The 18650-nt window shown below is 43.3% G+C and overlaps 1 protein-coding gene across 11 annotated transcripts in view; it reads right to left on the bottom strand.

Moving 5' to 3' along the window:
* XPNPEP1 (X-prolyl aminopeptidase 1) overlaps positions 1-16928 on the bottom strand; it is a 54530-nt gene extending 37602 nt beyond the window's left edge. The window contains exons 1-5 of one of the 11 annotated variants that reach the window (XM_072805386.1): positions 16780-16907; positions 13911-14016; positions 8294-8382; positions 6283-6427; positions 796-920 (exon numbers count right to left, since the gene is read on the bottom strand). In XM_072805386.1, the coding sequence (XP_072661487.1) occupies positions 796-912 (117 nt within the window). In that variant the 5' untranslated portion in view covers positions 913-920; positions 6283-6427; positions 8294-8382; positions 13911-14016; positions 16780-16907. Of the gene's footprint in view, positions 1-795; positions 921-1678; positions 1790-6282; positions 6428-8293; positions 8383-13910; positions 14017-16685; positions 16709-16779 lie in introns of those variants that run through there. The other 10 variants (XM_072805381.1, XM_072805382.1, XM_072805380.1 and 7 more) reach the window with 10 other exon arrangements.
* Between the last annotated feature and the right edge of the window lie 1722 nt (positions 16929-18650).

Here is an 18650-nt window from a genome sequence, read left to right as displayed (position 1 = left end):
GGCTATAAAAAATATATATGTATAGATGAGTCTATGGAAGAATAATACTTTGTATATTGTCTCATCCCTCTGAACAGTATTTTGTATACTGTTCCCTTTGTAAACCTGCAGTCCCATGACCATGGTATAGGCACTTAAACACTTGCTGACTCAATGACCTAAAAGAGTAGATACTAGAATCCTTCCACCCTTCTGCCCTTCAGCCCCATCACATGCAGTCTCCACCTCTCTAAACCCAACTCCTCCCATATTTAGATCACTAGTGTTCTCAGAGGTAAAGGGCATTTACTGAGTTGCTTCCATCAAAGGTAATGGTTGGGGAGGAAGGAGAGGAGAAGGTAATATTCAAAATTATCCCTAAAATCTGTTGGGGTATAGATCATGACTACTTTCTGGCTGTTCTTCCAGCCATGTCAGAGGGATGGGAGGGATAGTCTGGATGGGGAGAAGGGAGGCAGGACAGGCAATTCTTATAAAGAAAGGGTGTGGCAAAAGAGATGGGGTAAAGTGTGTCAGCAACAGAAAGGCCCAGACCTCTGCCCCTTCATTTGTCCACTAACGCTTCCACAAGTTATTGAAAACTGAGTGCATTCACTGGAAATAACGGAGCCAGGAACAAATCCACAAGCATTCATGAGAGCCTACTAGACACAGGTCCCTGTGCTAAGCCTTGGAGGACATGCTCAGCTATAGACTGACAACTAGAATCCTACAAACACCCTGGGGATGAGGGAAAAGAATGAAAACAGAGTAGAGGCTGATGAGGTACATCACTGGCCCATCTCCACTCAGTACCTGGTGGGCATCTCCCGATGGGATAATGTAGGCCTGGATCGGTTCTGTCACATACTCTGTGTTCCTCATGGCTTGTCGCAGCTGCCGAAGCAACTCTGAGGTTACCTTTGGAGCCATCCTGCCGTCTGCAAAAACAGGAGAGTTAGTTCCAAAACCAGCCTGCTCTATGCAACTCATGACTAGCTCAAAGAGAGCCCTAGAGACATACCTGCCAGCTGCCTCACCCCAGCTGCATTTTCAAACTGACCACCTCACCACCAGACCAAAACCAAAGGTCCCTAAAACTCTCAAGTTTATAGTTTTATATACCACTTCCAAACAGCCATTTGCGGCAAGTAAGTTGAGCTACTAATACCCATTTCCAAATTGATCAGTTACCCCTTTCACTTCCAGGACTATATTACAAAGAGATATATAAATGCACAAAGATACCTGTTTATCTTTGTAGTTTTTTTTAAAAAAGTAGAGAAAAATACATAACTAGGTAAATAAACTATAATACATATAATACGTATAATAGTACACTACTAAAATCATTAAAAGGTACACAGACCAAAAAAAAAAAGTTATACAGACCTGTATTTCATTTGCAAAGATTGAAAACAGATTACAAAATATGTATAGATCGTTCTTATTTAAAATTCCGTATGTGTATATCCACAGAGAAGTTTCTAGAAGGCCAGTCACCCCAGTGTTAATGAATGGTTACCTTTGGACAGGGGGATTTTTATTTTCTTTTTCTGGTATCTTACTGTTTAAGTTTGACTGCATTAAAAGAAGTATGTTTTATGTTTCAGTTAAATAGCCAACTATAGATGAAGAGTAGAAAGGTCAGACCACTACAAGTCAAGAGTCTAAGTCATGTGCTCTAGTGAATACTTACTATCAATTGGGTGTGCAACGTCAAGGAGAAGGGGACAGGCCTCAGTGGTCTGTGTTCACCTCTCTAAAATATGGTGAGAGCAGAGTAGATCCAAGGTTTCCAAACTGAGCCCTGAAAAAATCACAGGGGTCCCTAGGAGTCTATCCCAATAAAACTAGAGTTTTTTGGGACAGAGTCACCAGCTCAAGAAAATACAAAATAGAAACAGAAATATGAAAATCATTAAAAAGAAAATGTTAAATGTGGTCTTACTAGAATTCTTAAAATTTTACTAATTTCTAGGTACTCAGAGCATTGCATCGACTATTTCGATGTGATAAAGGCACAGATGATGCAAGCAGACTTTCAAATCACTTTAGTTAGTTCTTCAAAAAAATCTTTTCTCGGGATACCAGGGTGGCTCAGAGGTTGAGCGTCTGCCTTCAGCTCAGGGTGTGATCCTGGAGTCCCGGGATCAAGTTCCACATCAGGCTCCCTCCATGGAGCCTGCTTCTCCCTCTGCCTATGTCTCTGCCTTCTCTCTGTGTCTCTCACAAATAAAATCTTTAAAAGAAAATCTTTTCTCAAAAAATATTGGTATCAGTGTACAGTTCTGATAAACCATACTGTATAGTAACTATAGATCTGACTAGATAAGGACTATATCTAACTATAGTCCCATGAGTTATAACAAAACAACTTCACAAAAAGCCAATTATAAAACAGCAACCATATTTTCCTAATCCCATGTAGTGACACAAAACTATACTATTAGAATTCAAGTAGAATAATGAGTTTTTCCAGCTCATTTTTTAAATAGATTTTTTTTAGAAGAATTATAAATTCACAGCAAAATTGAGCAGAAAATAGAGTTCCTCTATACCTCCTTCCTCCCAACATACAAACATCCTCACTGCCCACCCCCCCGCCCCACAATCAAGGCCACCGCCAATGGAACTAGAGAGCCTTATGTTGAGTGAAATAAGTCAGCCAGAGAAAGGCAAATACCATATGATTTTCCTCAGATGTGGAATTTAAGAAATAAACATGAGGGGAGGGAGTAAGGAGAGGAAAACCAAGAAATAGACTCTTAACTATAGAGAACATGGGTGAAAGGATGGCTTTTGGGGATTAAAGAGGGCACTTGTAAAAAAAAAAAAAAAAAAAAAAAAAAAAGAGGGCACTTGTGGCAGCACCTGGCTGGCTCAGTGGTTGAGCGTCTGCCTTTGGCTCAAGGTGTGATCCCGGGGTCCTGGAACTGAGTCCCACATTGGGCTCCCCACAGGGAGCCTGCTTCTCCCTCTGCCTGTGTCTCTGCTTCCTTCTCTGTGTCTCTCATGAATAAATTAATAAAATCTTTAAAAAAAAAAAAAAAGGAGGGCACTTGTGATGAGCATCCAGTGTTCTAAGTGTTGAATCACTAAACTGTACACCTGAAACTAATATCACACTATATGTTAACTAACTGGAATTTAACTAAAAACTTGAGGGTAGCCCCGGTGGCTCAGTGGTTTAGCGCGTGCCTTCTGCCCAGGGCGTGATCCAGGAGACCGGGAATGGAGTTCCACGTCAGGCTCCCTGCATGGAGCCTGCTTCTTCCTCTGCCTGTGTCTCTGCCTCTCTCTCTCACTCTCTGTGTCTGTCATGAATAAATAAATTAAATCTTTAAAAATAAATATATATATATATTTTTTTTAAACTTGAAAAAAATTAAATAAAATTTTTTAAAAGATCCCTCACCAGAGTGGTACATTTGTTGCTCCTGATGAACCCTCACTGACACATTATTATCCCCTTAAATCCATAGTTTGTATAAGAATTCACTCTTGGTGTGGTACATCCTATAGTTTTTGGGGTTTTTTTTCATCCTATAGTTTTTGACAAATGCATAATGTCATGTATCCAATATTACAATATCACACAAAATAACTTAAGAGTTTTCATTGCCCGGGGATCCTTGGGTGGCTCAGCAGTTTAGTGCCTGCCTTTGGCCCAGGGCGCGATCCTGGAGTCCCGGGATCAAGTCCTGCATCGGGTTCCCAGCATGGAGCCTGCTTATCCCTCTGCCTGTGTCTCTGCCTGCCTCTCCCTCTCTCTCTCTCTCTCTCTCTCTCTCTCTGTCTATCATAAATAAATCAAAAAATAAAATAAAATAAATTTTAAAAAGAAAGTTTTCATTGCCTTAAAAATCCCCTCTGCTCCGTCTATTTAGCCCTCCCCTCACTGGCCCTCAACCCCTGAAAGTGACTCATCTGTTTATTGTCTTCATAGTTTTGCAAGTCAAATAGCTGGAATCCTATAATACACAGCCTTTGCAGATTGGCTTCTTTCACGAAGCAATATGTACTTAAGGTTCTTTTGAGTCTTTTCATGGTTTGATAGCTCATTTCTTTTTAGGGATAAATAATATTCCATTGCCTGGATGAACCAGTTTATTTATACATTCATTTACTGAAGGTCATCTTGGTTACTTCCAAGTTTTGGCCATTATGTACCAAGCTGCTATAAACATCCGTGTACAGGTTTTTGTGTGGACATAAGTTTCCAGCTCCTTTGGGTAAATACCAAGGAGCATGACTCCTGGATCATAAGCTAAGGATATATTTAGTTTTATAAGAAACTGCCAAACTGTCTTCCTAAGTGGTTGACCATTTGTATTCCTGCCATTAATGAATGAAAGTTCCCAATGCTCTACTTCCTCACCAGCATTTTAGTGCTGCCAGTGTTTCAGATTTTGCCAACTCATTTTTTTAAACAAATAAAAAATATTTTAACCAAAAATATCCTAGCATACAAAGCTGTAAGTAATGAAGAGTTACACTGGGGCCATTATATCTTCCAGGACTGACACCCTATAGCTTGAACTTGGCTAGGTATGGATCTTTCTAAGTTTCTTTTTTTTTTTAACATTTCCATCTGCTTCTTCTCCATCATTGCCAGCATCTGGAGCTACAGAAGTCTCCATCATTATGGTTACATCCAATAGACTCCCTTATGAGGCATCATACTGATCTTAGGACTCACTGAAAAAGTGCCTCATTCTCATTTTGCAAGGGTAGCTTCAACCACCAGCCTCAGAGCTCCATCTGAGTCTCCAAAGGACAGTACTTAGAGTCACTGGAAATGGTCCTATTCACAATTTGAACAGGCCCATGTTCCTTGCATTAGAGCTAATTCTGAATACAGAGGAGCATCCTTTCCTTTTGTCTAATCTACTGAACCTGTAATTTCTCATCTAAGAAAGAGAGATCACAATGATCTGATCCAAACTAAGCTTATATGTCAATACCTCCAACTGGGTTCAAAATAAAGCCTATAGTGACCTTGTAAGCTTGCCAGCATCTGAAACTTTATTATGACATTTTTCAGGGGTTTCAAATTGTATTTCTGAGCAAGTTATCATTAAAAAGAGCCAAGCTAAAAAGTAGACTTCCTTTGGAGCAGTATTTCAACCTTGGCTGCAAAACAGAAGTACCTGAGGGACTTCTAATAATTTAATTAGTCTGGAGTATAGGCTGGGCATCTGGAATTTTAAAGAGCAAATACATGATAGAAGCCGATGTATTTTCTGTCAAGATCATTAATTTCCTTATAGAATTTGGTTTCTATTTGGGCATATGCTGACTTAAGGATTTTGATGGCACTGACTGGGTTTTTATAGCTCTATCGTGTGTATCAACATTATTGGTCACTGACTTCATTGACAAAGTCAACAGAACCAATGGCAAGCACAAAATCCTCAACAACAAACTAAAAACCATCAAAGATGAAATGGAATTGGTCAAAGGCCTCCTTTGGTTCCTAGGCACCATAACCTGCCTCCTCACCAGCACATCCTGGCCTCCATCACCATCTCCTGCCTCATCATCTCCTTTTCCCGCTCCACTGGCCTCCTCAGAATCATCAGCACTGCAGGGTTACTCTACTACAGAATTTCACACTTCCCTAAAAAATGCCACCTGCCATAACTGCTGCCCCCGCCCCCCTCCTCCTCCTCCTCCTTCTCGCCCTTTGCATTTGGTTGGTGTCCTGGGTCAGAGGCAGCCACTTCTTTGTCACAAATATATCTTTGTGTTTGATATGTGTCCCAATACCACAACCTGCAGTTAGGACATGGTAAGCAGCAGTGGCAGCCACAGTAAAGGTGAAGAAGACAGTGACAGGCAATGGCCAAAGCAACGAGCTGTGGCCATGGAGGCAGCTTCACGGAGGTGGTGACAATGCGCCAAGGTGGCTTGGACAGCTGTAGCCACAAGCACCAACAGGCCGTGAAAGAGACTGAATGGATCAGCCGCTAGCTGAGGAGGGGACAAAGCTGACACCATTACAAGATCCAGCCATGGAGGTGGCAGTGGCTGAAAAAGCAACTAAGACAGAGGAGATGAAAAATCTTACAAGGATTAAATAGGTTACTATATACAAAGGCCTTAGAAACAGTGCTTGGCACATAGTAAATGTTATGTGTGTACAATTAATAGAGCTAGATACACAATTAACTAACCCTGAAAGCAATGTGATAAATAGTGCAACAGGTATGCATATTGCTTCTCCTTAAACAGGGACATGTCATCATCATTCCTGAATCCATGTATTAAGCCCACCACCTAACACATATGGATACTCACTCAAGGATGGCTGAGTGAATGTCCCAAATTCATGTCATGATCTTTCCAGACTCAATATAATCAACAGCAATGAATCTTCAGTGAAAGAAGCTAGGATATTAGAAGACGTCGTATTAACAGCATCTGCTCATTCCGCATTCTATCACTTTGAGAAATTTAGAAGCAGCCAAGAGTTAATCAGGGTGTGCTGGGAAGTAGGAAGCCAAGAGCAACAAGCCTAGTCCATGATGTAACATTAGCCCATACGCTGCCAGGTATTTTTAAATCATGCTTTAAAGAGAATGACTCATGTAAAAGTCTCTTGCATATGTGGGCCTGCTTTTAGAAATAGATTCCGAAACCTTGAGCCTTTATCATAAACAAAACTTTTCACTGCTTAGAAGTATATGAAAGGCACACCGTATTTACCTCACTGGGTGGGTAGGAGAAGTCAACTTCACAACATGTGTGGAAGTACCATGCACAGCATCGCGTACATTATAAAAGCTCAAGAAATATTATTTGAATCTATATCTGAAGCACCAGCTGGGTTTCTTACATGCCTTTTTGTAAGAATAGAAGGGGTTGGTTTACTCCAATTTCAGCATCTTAACACACACATGGATACCAGGCTGCTCTTCCAGCATCAATAGCTTTAGAGGCAGTGGTTTGTTTCTCTGTCTCACTGCTGAGGGAGGACCAAGGGCTTTACATACTTAAATGATTCTCAAAATAACCCTTCCAAGGGAGGTTTCAGTATTCCCATTTTACAGATAAAGGAAAAGAGTTAAATATTTGCCCCATTCAACTCAATCATCAGGCACCAGGACCTAGTATCTATCTAACTCCCAAGTCTGTGCACTATTATACCATATTATCTGGAGGACGCTCTGCTACGCTCTCTTAAACTATTCTAAGACCAACAGAATCGAAACAAGTGGATTCCAGTTTCCACGGGATCTGCAACCTCAGTCAACTGATGGTCCCCGAACTTCTATTTCTTCAGACATACTAAAGAGAAGGTCTCTTTAAACTCTACATTTGATAATTCTATCACTGTTTCCTTTACTTTACTTTTTTCCCCTTCCTTTTTCCTTCCTCTTCTCCTCCCTCCTAATATGGCCTAAAATATGTTGGATATATGTATCCATATTTTTAAAGAAAAGGAACCTAGTTGCATGCAATTATAACACTGCTCTTCTATGGTTTATGAACTTCAGATAATCGAGTTTTCCAGTTGACTAAAAGTAAATGCTCCTGGGTACCCCAAAGAAAAGCACTAGCTTTCAAGGGATAGAAATATAGTAATATACCACTTTTCAGAATTCAAGTTTCTGGCAACCTAACAACACAACTAACCAGTTCTGGGAAGAGAGTATGGTTCCAGAAATTTTTCCCAAAAAGATTTTCCTGAATGCATAATTTATATAGCAGAGTAATATACTATAAAATTTTCTCATTTCAAAATCTTATGACAAAAATTGAAAGCCAATCTCTAAGGCAGTAATAAAAGTTTATGTTAGAGACAGGAAAAACTAGAATAGTGCTTTTGGGGGGAGGGGCACAGGGTGGGGGTTGGCAGAGGGAGGAAAAGGAGAGAGAGAGTCTGGAGTCTCATGCAGGGCTCCATCTCACGACCCTAGGATCATGACCTGAGCCAAAATCAAGAGTCAGACACTTAACCAACTGAGACACCCAGGCACCTCTAGACCCTAGAATAGGGTATTTTCAATAATAACCTATCTACTCCTCTACCACTACCACTTAATCACCAAAAATAGGAAATATGAAAATTATAATTCTCTTAACTTATTACCTTAAAAAAAGTGGTAAATATATACAAAAACAGTAACCAACTACCCAGAACCCAAAGGATAAAATGGTTTTTAATTTCCAGATTTCTGTCCCCTCAGTCCCAGCCATGAGCAATTATTAATCCTTTACCCTCTCTTCTCTCCCAACTTGGGATTAGGGTACAAGGACCTAAAATTGTTTTCGGACATCCCATCTAATTAATAGGCAAAATTATTACCTGTTTTCACACCTGGGTCTCCTGAGTGTATCACTTCGTTAGGCTCAATTATTCTTAAATTTCTCAGCTGAAAATCCTGGTGATTCGCCCTTAAGAGAAAGAACAGATATTGCAGACTTTGACCATAGGAAACGTGGCAAAGCTTAGTTAGAGAATATCTACCTCACTTAGCAATTTTCCTTCGTGAGTCATTAGGACTCTCACCCCGGTATCATAACGAAATAAGTAAAAGTTTCAGATAAAACTTGCAACTTCAACAGCACCATGGCAGGCAAACCTTCTCATATCTAACCTCTAATTCCTGAATTCTCTTCAGCTATGTCTAATCTCCTGTCTAAGTAGTCTAAAAAGATTTTGTTTGCAATGACTGTTTTTTTTACATGTATAAATTCTGTTTGGTTCTCTTTAAATTTGACTGCTCTTTCTTCATGGTGTCTCATTCTTTCACTATGGTTTCTATTCTTTCTCTCAGCTTTAATTATTTGGGGCCTTTATTTTATAATTCACTTCAGACTTTCCATTAGCAGGTCTGGGGATGGTTAATCTTCAATTTGCTGGGTCTGCTGGCTCCCTCTTAGTAACTTATTCCTTGTGTGTTTTGTAATCTTTTATTAAGAGCTTATCTTCAGGGCAGCCCTGGTGGCTCAGCGATTTAGTGCCGCCTATGGCCCAGGGCCTGATCCTGGAGACCCAGGATCAAATCCCATGTCAGGCTCCCTGCATGGAGTCTGCTTCTCCCTCTGCCTGTGTCTCTGCCTCTCTCCTCTCTCCCCCCTCTGTGTATTCTCATGAATAAATAAATTAAATCTTTAAAAAAAAAAAAAAAGAGCTTATCTTCAGTTGAGACTACTTCATCTATGAAAATCAGACATGTCCTAGATTGTGTGAGCACTACTGTCACTGTTGTTTGCTTATGAGACTAATTTCCACTTTACTTTCTTCGAGAGAAGATTTACACACAGGTCTCCAATCAGCATACAGGATAGTCTGATGCCCTGGACCCCAGGTATGAAGGCCTACAGAGTCTAATAACCTCCTCAGGCTCAGCTTACTAGCTACCATTCAAGCTTTAAGTTCCTCTAAATTTTTGGCACCTGAGGATTTCTCTCTTTCTTTTTTTTTTTTATATTTTATTTATTTATTCATGAGAGATCCAGAGAGAAAGAGGCAGAGACACAGGCAGAGGGAGAAGCAGGCTCCATGCAAGGAGCCCGATGTGGGACTCGATCCCGGGACTCCAGGATCATGCCCTAGGCCAAAGGCAAGTGCTAAACCGCTGAGCCACCCAGGCTGCCCGGATTTCTCTTTTTCAAGTCCATTCAGTCAACAAATATTCATTGAGACTCTCCTATATAATCCAGGCACTCTAGACACAACAGTGAACAAAACAGACATCGTCACTGATCTCAGGGGTTTTAGAAGGGTGTGTGGTAGGGCTAGAGGATGCTGAAAAGAGGAGGATCCAGGAAGAGAGGCAAAAGATACAAAACAAGAATATGTTCTATCAGGGGGTATGCATTCTATGAAAAGAAGCAAAGCAGAGCAAGAGGAAGAGTGAAGGTGAAAGGTGATTTTATATGGGTTTTCTAGGCAAGGTCTCTTTGCTAATAGATGATATTTTAGCAGAGTCCTAAAAATCAAGTCATGTGAATGTCTAAGAAAGGAACATTCTAGAAAAGGGGAATAGTAAGTACAAAGGTCCTAAGGCAGGAGTATGCCTGGTATACATCAGAGAAAGCAAGAAGGCCAGTGTGGTTGTGTGCTGGCAGATGAGGAGGTAAGTGGTTAGGAGATAAGATCTGAGAGGCAACAAGGAGCCTCTTATTGGTTATACAAAGAGTTTGGATTTTACTCAGTTATGAAGTTAAAAGTAATTTTGTTATAATTTTACCACATTTTTATATGTTAGTAAAGGGAAAAGAGTCCACATTAGCTCAGTCTATGACACAGCCAGAACCAGAAGACCAGACATTTTCACCAATCACTCCAGACCTGTTCTCGGAGAATTTAATTGTGTTGGGCAGAATGAAATGTTCTACTTTAATTTTGTTGGACAGAATGAGATATTCTTTATTGAGAGAATCATATATTCTTTCATTAAAAAGTAAAACATACCAATATTTCTTATAAATATAAGTTCAAATATCCTTAAGAAAATACTAGCAAAACTGAATCCAGTAACATATAAAAAGGATCATACATCATCACCAAATGGGCTTTATCCTAGGAATGAAAGACTGATTCAACATATAAAAATTAATGTAAAAAAAATTAATGTAATACATAATATCAACAGAATAAAGAATAAAAACTACATGACTACCCCAATAGACACAGAAAAAGTATTTTGACAAGATCTAACACCTCTTCATGATTATAGTACTCATTAAAGGGAAGAAGAGAAATTCTTCAACTTGATCAAGAATATTACAAAAATTCACAGCTAATATCATCTTTAATACAAAAAAGCTGAATGTTTCTCCCGTAAGATCAAGAACAAGAAAAAAAAAAAAAAAAGGAACAAGAACAGAGATGTGAATTTTTCTATTTTAAGTCAACATTGTACTAAAGGTTCTATCCAGGGCAATTAGGCAAAAATTGACATAGAAAGCATCTAGATTAGAAAAGAAGTAAAGGGACGTCTGGGTGGCTCAGTGGTTGAGTATCTGCCTTAGGCTCAGAGTGTGATCCCGCTGTCCTAGGATCGAGTCCCACGTTGGGCTCCTTGCATGGAGCCTACTTCACCTGTTTCCGCCCCTCTCTCTGCCTCTCTTTGTGTCTCTGATGAATAAATAAATAAAATCTTTAAAAAAAAAAGTAAAATTATGTCTACTTGCAAAGGGCATTTTATCTTCAAATAGAAAATCCTAAAGAATCTACCCAAAAAAGTTAGAACTCATCAAGACTGAAGGCTACAAAATTAATATACAATAATAAAATTTTTTCTATATACTTAAAATGAACAATCCAAAAATGAAATTAAGAAAAGTTCATTTGGGCAGCCCAGGTGGCTCAGCGGTTTAGCGCCGCCTTCAGCCCAGGGCGTGATCCTAGAGACCTGGGATCGAGTCCCATTTCGGGCTCCCTGGATGGAGCCTGCTTCTCCCTCTGCCTGTGTCTCTGCCTCTCTCTCTCTCTCTGTCTTTCATGAATAAATAAATAAAATCTTTAAAAAAAAAAAGAAAAAGAAAAAAGAAAAGTTCATATACAAAAGTATCAAAGGAAGTATCTAGGAATAAATTTAACAAAATAAATGTCAAACTTATACTCTGGGGACACCTGGGTGGCTTAGTGGTTGAAGGTCTGCCCTGAGCTCAGGGTGTGATCCTGGGATCCGGGATTGAGTCCCACATCAGGCTCCCCACAAGGGGCTTGCTTCTCCCTCTGCCTGTGTCTCAGCTTCTGTCTGTGTCTCTCATGAATGAATGGATAAAATCTTAAAAAAAAAAAAAAAAAAAAATTCAGCTAGTCTGTATGCAGAAATTGACAGAGATCCTGAAATTCATATGAGAATGCAATCCAGGAAGCCAAATCAATATTGAAAAAGAACAAAGTTGGAGGATTCATCCTTCCTGATGTCAAAACTAATAAAATATACTAATCAAGACAGTGTGGTATTAGCAAAAGGACAGACTTACATATCAATGAAATAGAATTAGTTCAGAAATAAACCTTCACATTTACTGTCAATTTTTGACATGGTGCCAAAACTATTCAATGGAGGAAGAAATAGTCTCTTCAACAAATAATGCTGGGGCAACTAGACATCCATATGCAAAAGAATGAAGGTGAACCTCTACCCTCACACCATATATAAAAATTAACTCAAGGGACGCCTGGGTGGCTCAGTGGTTGAGCACCTGCCCCTGGCTCAGGGCGTGATCCGCAGTCTCAGGATCGAGTCCCACATCAGGCTCCCTGCCTGGAGCCTGCTTCTCTCTCTACCTACGTCTCTGCCTTTCTTTCTCTGTGTCTTTCATGAATAAATAAATAAAATCTTTTTAAAAAATTAACTCAAAATAGATCATAGACATAAATGTTTTCCTAGAATACATAGAAATCTGCCTGACCCTGGACCAGGCAAAGATTTCTTCAATATGACATCAAAAAACATAAGCAAAAAAAAAAAGCATGAGCAACTAAAGAAAATAGATACACTGGACTTCATTATTAAAGACTTCTGTACTTCAAAGGATACCATCAAGAAAGTAAAAAGACAACTTATGAAATGAGAGAAAATATTTGCAACTCATATCTGATAAGAGTCTAACATCCAGAGTATATAAAGAACTATTACAACTCAACAATAAAAAGACTACCCAATTTTAAAATGGTCAAGTGTTTCTGAACAGACATTTTACAAAGAGGATATACAAATAGCCCATGAGCACATGAAAAGATTTTCAGCATCTTTATCCATTAGGGAAATGCAAATCAAAACCACAGTGAGATATAATTTCACATTCACTAGGAAAGTTATAATAAAAAAAAAATAGACGGGATCCCTGGGTGGCGCAGCGGTTTGGCGCCTGCCTTTGGCCCAGGGCGCGATCCTGGAGACCCGGGATCGAATCCCACATCAGGCTCCCGGTGCATGGAGCCTGCTTCTCCCTCTGCCTGTGTCTCTGCCTCTCTCTCTCTCTGTGACTATCATAAATAAATAAAAATTAAAAAAAAAAAAATAGACAATAACAAGTATGGGTAAGGATATGGAAAAATTGGAACCCTCAGACATTGCTGGTGGGACTACAAAATGGTGTAGTGACTTTGGAAAACAGTCCAGCATTCTCCAAGAAGTTAAAGAGTTACCCTATGACCCAGCAATTGCAGTCCTAGGTGTGGGAAACTGAAAACAAAAGTCCACATAAAAACTTGTATACAAATGTTCATAGCAGCATACTCCTAATATCCAAAACACAGAAACAACCCCAACGTCCATCAACTGAAGAATGGATAAATCAGTGGTCTATCCATACAATGCAATATTATTGGCAATTAAAAGGAGTAAGTACTGCAACATAGTAAACTTTGAAAACATTTTATGTTGAGTGAAAAAAGACAGTCACAGAAGACCATATATTGTATTAATCTATTTTTTTTTAGATTTTATTTAAAAAAAAAAAGATTTTGTTTATTTATTCATGAGAGACACAGAGAGAGACAGGCAGAAACACAGGCAGAGGGAGAAGCAGGCTCCATGCAGGGAGCCCGATGTGGGACTCAATCCTGGGACTCCAGGGTCACGCCCTGAGCCGAAGGCAGACGCTTAACCTCTGAGCCACCCAGGCGTCCCTGTATTCATCTATATGCATGTCCAGAAGATGCAAATCCATAGACACAGAAGGTAGACTGGCAATTGCCTAGAGCTAGGGTGAAGCTGAGGGAAATGAGGAATGCCCGCTAACATGTACATGGTTTCTTCTGGCAGGGCGATAAAGATGTCCCAAAACACTGTGGTGATGGTTGTACAACTCTTGAGAATATTCTAAAAACCACTGAAATGTACGTTTTTAAAAGGTGAATTGTGTGGTACATGAATTATATCTCAATAAAGTTGTTATAATATTTTACAAAGTAACCTCTTGTTTTTGGGCAGAGATCCATGTCGCATAGTCACCTGGCAAGTTGCTGGTTTTCCTTGACTTCATATTTTCACCTTTACAAGACGGTGAGCCAAGGAAGTCGGTTTCTCTATACATTTGGGAGTTAACTGGTCGCCGTGACTAATGAGGATACAGGACAAGAGAGTTGGAGGGAAGTTATTCAGAAGTAGCTCTATTCATTCACTTTAAAAGAGAACAAAGATAACTTGCCACAGGCCACATACCTCAGCTGCAAAGCCATAATAAGAAATCAGGTCTGACAGGTGATGCTCAGGGAGAATTTGAAGTAAAGCTCTCTCCCTTAGCATCACTACCTCCACCCTCCTGTCAGGATCATGAAGGAAGCTAAACATGAAGCAGTTAAACATGACAGTTTTTCTGCTCCTGTGACACCGTGATCTCTGAATCCAAGATCCAGCCACCCTACGGATGCCTGGGTGGCTCAGCGGTTGAGAGTCGGCCTTTGGCTCAGGGCACGATCCTGCGGTCTCTGGGTAAGAATCCTGCATCCAGCTCCCTGCATGGAGCCTGCTTTTCCTTCTGCCTCTGTCTTGGTCTGTCTCTCATGAATAAATAAATAAATAAAATCTTAAAAAAAAAAAAAAAAAGATCCAGCCACCTTTCACTTAACTTGGACAGACACGTTCTCAGGCCTCGCAGCTGCAGCAGGGCTACCATGAGATGTTAGAGATACAAGGTACCTCAGGTACCAACTCAGCTTCCTCCTCTAGACAAACTGAGGAGATCAAAGGACTCGCTCAAAGCCTCACAGCTAGGTGGTGACAGGGCTAGTCTAGAACCACAGTCAAGGCCTCCCAACATCCAGCACAGCACTCTTCCCCTTCCCAGGACTACTTCCACCTACACCTTCTCAACATCATGACGTGGGTAAGGGGAAGGAAGTGTGCAGAGAACTGCCTGCTCGATCTTTGCATCAGGTAGGCAGGGCACATCTTTCTCCCTCTCTCTTCTTTCTCTTTTCTTTAAAATAAAGAAATCCCAGCAGGGTCATGCTTACCGGCACCCTGACCCTCAGTCCACGATGAGAACCATATGTGTCTATCACACGCAGGATGGGGCAAAACAAGCACCGAGTTGCTCAATCACACCTCAGGAGTTCAGATAAGAGTAGATTGAAACAAGTTTTAGGGTATGTAGTGGGAAACGTGGTCTTTTCCTACCCCAAATCCATCCCTCCCTCCTTTGGTCAAAGCACAATGGTTTCTGAGACCGCCCGTTTCTTTCAGCCTACAGAGTTGGGATGAATGTCATCCCCTCACCCACCAAGTTCTGGGACCCAGGCCTGGACAATCTATCCTGGGGCCACACAACTGGTTCAGGAATAAACATGCGGTCAAATCAGCCCCCTGGAAATCAGATCTGGGGTTTGCGCTCCAACCATTAGGAAAGAAGGCTCTATTTCTGCTGGGGCTGCCAGCACAGAACGGGCAGACCTCCCATAAGGAGAAAGTCGGCCTGAGAACGAAGCCAACAGTTAGGAAATCAGAGCCAAAGAGAGGCCAAGATGATGCCAGGGTTGGTCTCCTGGACTCAGTTGCACTAGAGGCCAGCTCAACCCCTTTTTACCTAAGTCCATTTTACCTGAACTGCAAGAAGTTCTCATGCTTACACTGAATAGCCCTCAAATTCTGCCACAAGGGGAAGGGCCTGGGGCAAAAGGCTTGCGGTCCCTCAGTTGCCTTCTGTGTGAGACAAGGAAGCTGTGCCAGCAGATGCTCAAAGACCCTCCTGCCCCCCAAAATACTGTGATACTATAAACCTACTCTTGGTCCACGGATGTGCCTAGGATCTAAGTCATCCTTATCCACTTACCTAACCCCATTTCCAGCGCTTAACACAGCGGGCAACTCCTTCCACACCAGGATGGCCACACCTCCCCCCATCCTTCCACAAGATAGGTCTGGTTCTCTACCCATCCCAATCATGACACAGCAAGGCCAAGGCCAGGTCAAGGTCAGCTTGGGATCTGTCCACTCACAATCACTAATACAAGCCACGGTCTGTGTTCAGCAAGTGAGCCTGGCCATCCTGCCAAGGGTAGTCATCAACTCCCACCTGAGCTGAGGACGGCTGATCCCTGATCCCGTGTGGAACGCCAGGCATCTTTGCTTCCGGCCTTTGTGATCTCCCAACATTTCTCTGTCCCCCACTTTGTTAGCTGCTGTAATAAGCATACCCTAGGTGGGCGGGGGGGATGCATAGGCTGAAATGTGTCTGAGACCAGGAGTTTATCCTTCCCGGCTCCCTGTGCCCAGGGAGAGCCCAGGGAGAGCCCAGGGCGCGTTACTGGCGGGATCTTCCTAGAGGTTATGACCCAGCCACCGAAACCATTTGATGGGGATGGGCCCGCAGGTGCCCATCCTCCTGGCGGTGGCAAATGAGTAAGGCGAGCTGCTGGTGTCCGTACTGTCAGGGCTGTAACCTCAGGATTACAGTCCACGGGAGGAGGGGAGAAGGCAGGGGCTCACCCATGCCCAGGACCCCCGGAGGCGCCTGGACGGGCCGGGCCAACTTCCTGCAAGAGCGGGGGCCTTCCTGCCAGGCCTGGGGAGGAGGTGGGCCACGGCCGGCGCCCCTCGGGCCGAGCGCCGCAGCTCCGCGGGCACAGGCGTCCACGGGCCGGTATCCGGCTGCCCGAGGGCGCCCGCGGCCCTCCAAAGCCGGCCCGGAACTTGCCCGGCTGCACGGCTCCTCCCGCTGCTCCCGCTCGGGGGGCTCCCGCACGCCGCGGCCTCCTCCAGACCGCGAGGCGCCGCGCGGCCGCTCACCCTCTAGGTCCTGCCCTCCGGGGCTGCAACCTGCGCGCCCGGGCCCCGGGGCCCGCGCCCTGCCCAGATGCCGGCTCCCAGGAGGGTCCCTCACCTTACTCGCGGGGCCTTCCTGGAGGCTGCCATTCGGCGGTGACGTGCCCCGGCCCACGTCAGGGCAGCGCGCACCAGCTGATCGCCCTGCGAAGCGCAGGAAGCGGCACGGCCGGCGCGCACGCTGCGAGCGCGCGAGCCCAGCGGCCACGCCCCCTTCTGTGGCGTGCGCTCGCGCCGCGCCCGCCCCGCCCACCGCAGGCCACGCCCACCCGCAGGCCACGCCCACCGGGGCTCCGCGGGCGCCGGGGGCGGGTCTGCGCTTGCACCGCCGCAGGCTTAGCCCGTTGGCCTGCAGCGGGGGGAGGCTGGAGGCCGTGCCGCTCGGCGTCGTTCCTGTGCATTTTTCTCGGTGTTCGCCCAAGAGAAGAAAGAGGGGCTTTGCGGGCGGGAGGGGCTGAGGCGCGACGAGCTGCCCCCCAGGGAGGCTCCAGCCGTCGGGAGGACAGAGGAGAGGAAGCCCGTCGTGATAGTACTTGGGCGAGGCTCTAGGGATGGGCCCCAGAATCACGCTCCAAACAACCTCAGAATCCAGCGGGCCACCCGCTTGGAGAGCTAACGGGCCCCTCAAACTTAACACGTCTGAACCACGCTCTTGGCCCAAAGCATCAAAAAAAAAAAAAAAAACTGCTTCACCAGTCTTGACCACCTCAAGTCAGTGTCTACTCCATTCTTTCAGGATGCTCAGGCCAAAATCCTGGAGTCATCCCTGCCCTCTTGGTTCCAACGTCACATCCAGCCGGTCAGAAAATCGTGTGGGCCCGTTTTTTAGATAAATCTCTAATCCGACCCCTCTCACCACCCCCATCTGTCCCCTCTCTGGTCTGGTGCACTTCTGTGATTGATTACACTGACCTCCCTGCTGCCACCTGGCACCTGCACACTATGGCCTCAACACCGCAGCTGGGTCAGTCCTTTGAAGTCTGAGATCATGTTGCTCCTCTGCTTAGCGCTTTCTGATGGTTCCTCACGTCACTCAAGCCAAAAGCTCTACTTGATCTGCCCCTAACCTCACTTCCCTCTATTCTTACCTTGCTCGCTCCACTCCAGCTAAACTAGCCTCCTTGCTGTCCTTGAAAAAAACTAGGCACACTCATGCTCTTCCTTCGGACTTGCTCTTCCCCCAACTATTAGGGCTCTCTTCCTTACCTTTCTCTCACCTTGCCTTCAAGTCTTTGCTAATCCCACTGTCACTCCTAATCCCCCTTACCATACTGTTTTATTTATAGTGCTTATCGCCTTTTACTATAATAAAAATTTACTTGTGTGTATTGCATTCTATCCCCTCTTAAACACACACACACATACACACGAAATAGCCATCAGTGCAAGGATTGTGTCTGTGTTGTTTAATGGTGAACAATTCCTGCCATGTGGTAGGTTCTCATTGCATATATTCTGCAGGAATTAATGTCCTTAGAATGTACAGTTCTCAAGGGTAAGGGACCCTGGTGCTTAGAACAGCACCTGGCACAGAATCAGCACTTAGGAAATATTTACTAAGTGAAAGTGACCGCATTTTTAAAGGTGATCTACACTTCTTGCTTTGACCTTGGTGAAGGCCTAATACACCTGTACCAAATAGTTTCTGCAGCCTGCAAGAACTTGAAGTTCTGGTTATTATTGAATAAGCATTTAGACAAGCTAAATTAGGCCCCGTAGAAAAAGTCTGAAAGAACTAAAAGATGTGACACCTTGGAAAGCAGCAGACGGCTATTCCATATCCCCAAATTTATAGAGCCAAGAAGAGACAGATTGTAAATAAAATGACTGGTTCCAGCCCACACCTGATAGATGGTGGGAAAGATCAAGTTGTAAGAGAAAAAAGGAAATGTCAGAGAGACAGAGAAGTGGGACATAAAAAGAAGCAGG

This window comes from Canis lupus, chromosome 29 (genome assembly GCF_048164855.1).
Source record: "Canis lupus baileyi chromosome 29, mCanLup2.hap1, whole genome shotgun sequence".
NCBI classification, from domain to species: domain Eukaryota; kingdom Metazoa; phylum Chordata; class Mammalia; order Carnivora; family Canidae; genus Canis; species Canis lupus.
The sequence above is the reverse complement of the archived record's forward strand: the minus strand, read 5'-3'. Positions and strand labels throughout refer to the sequence as shown.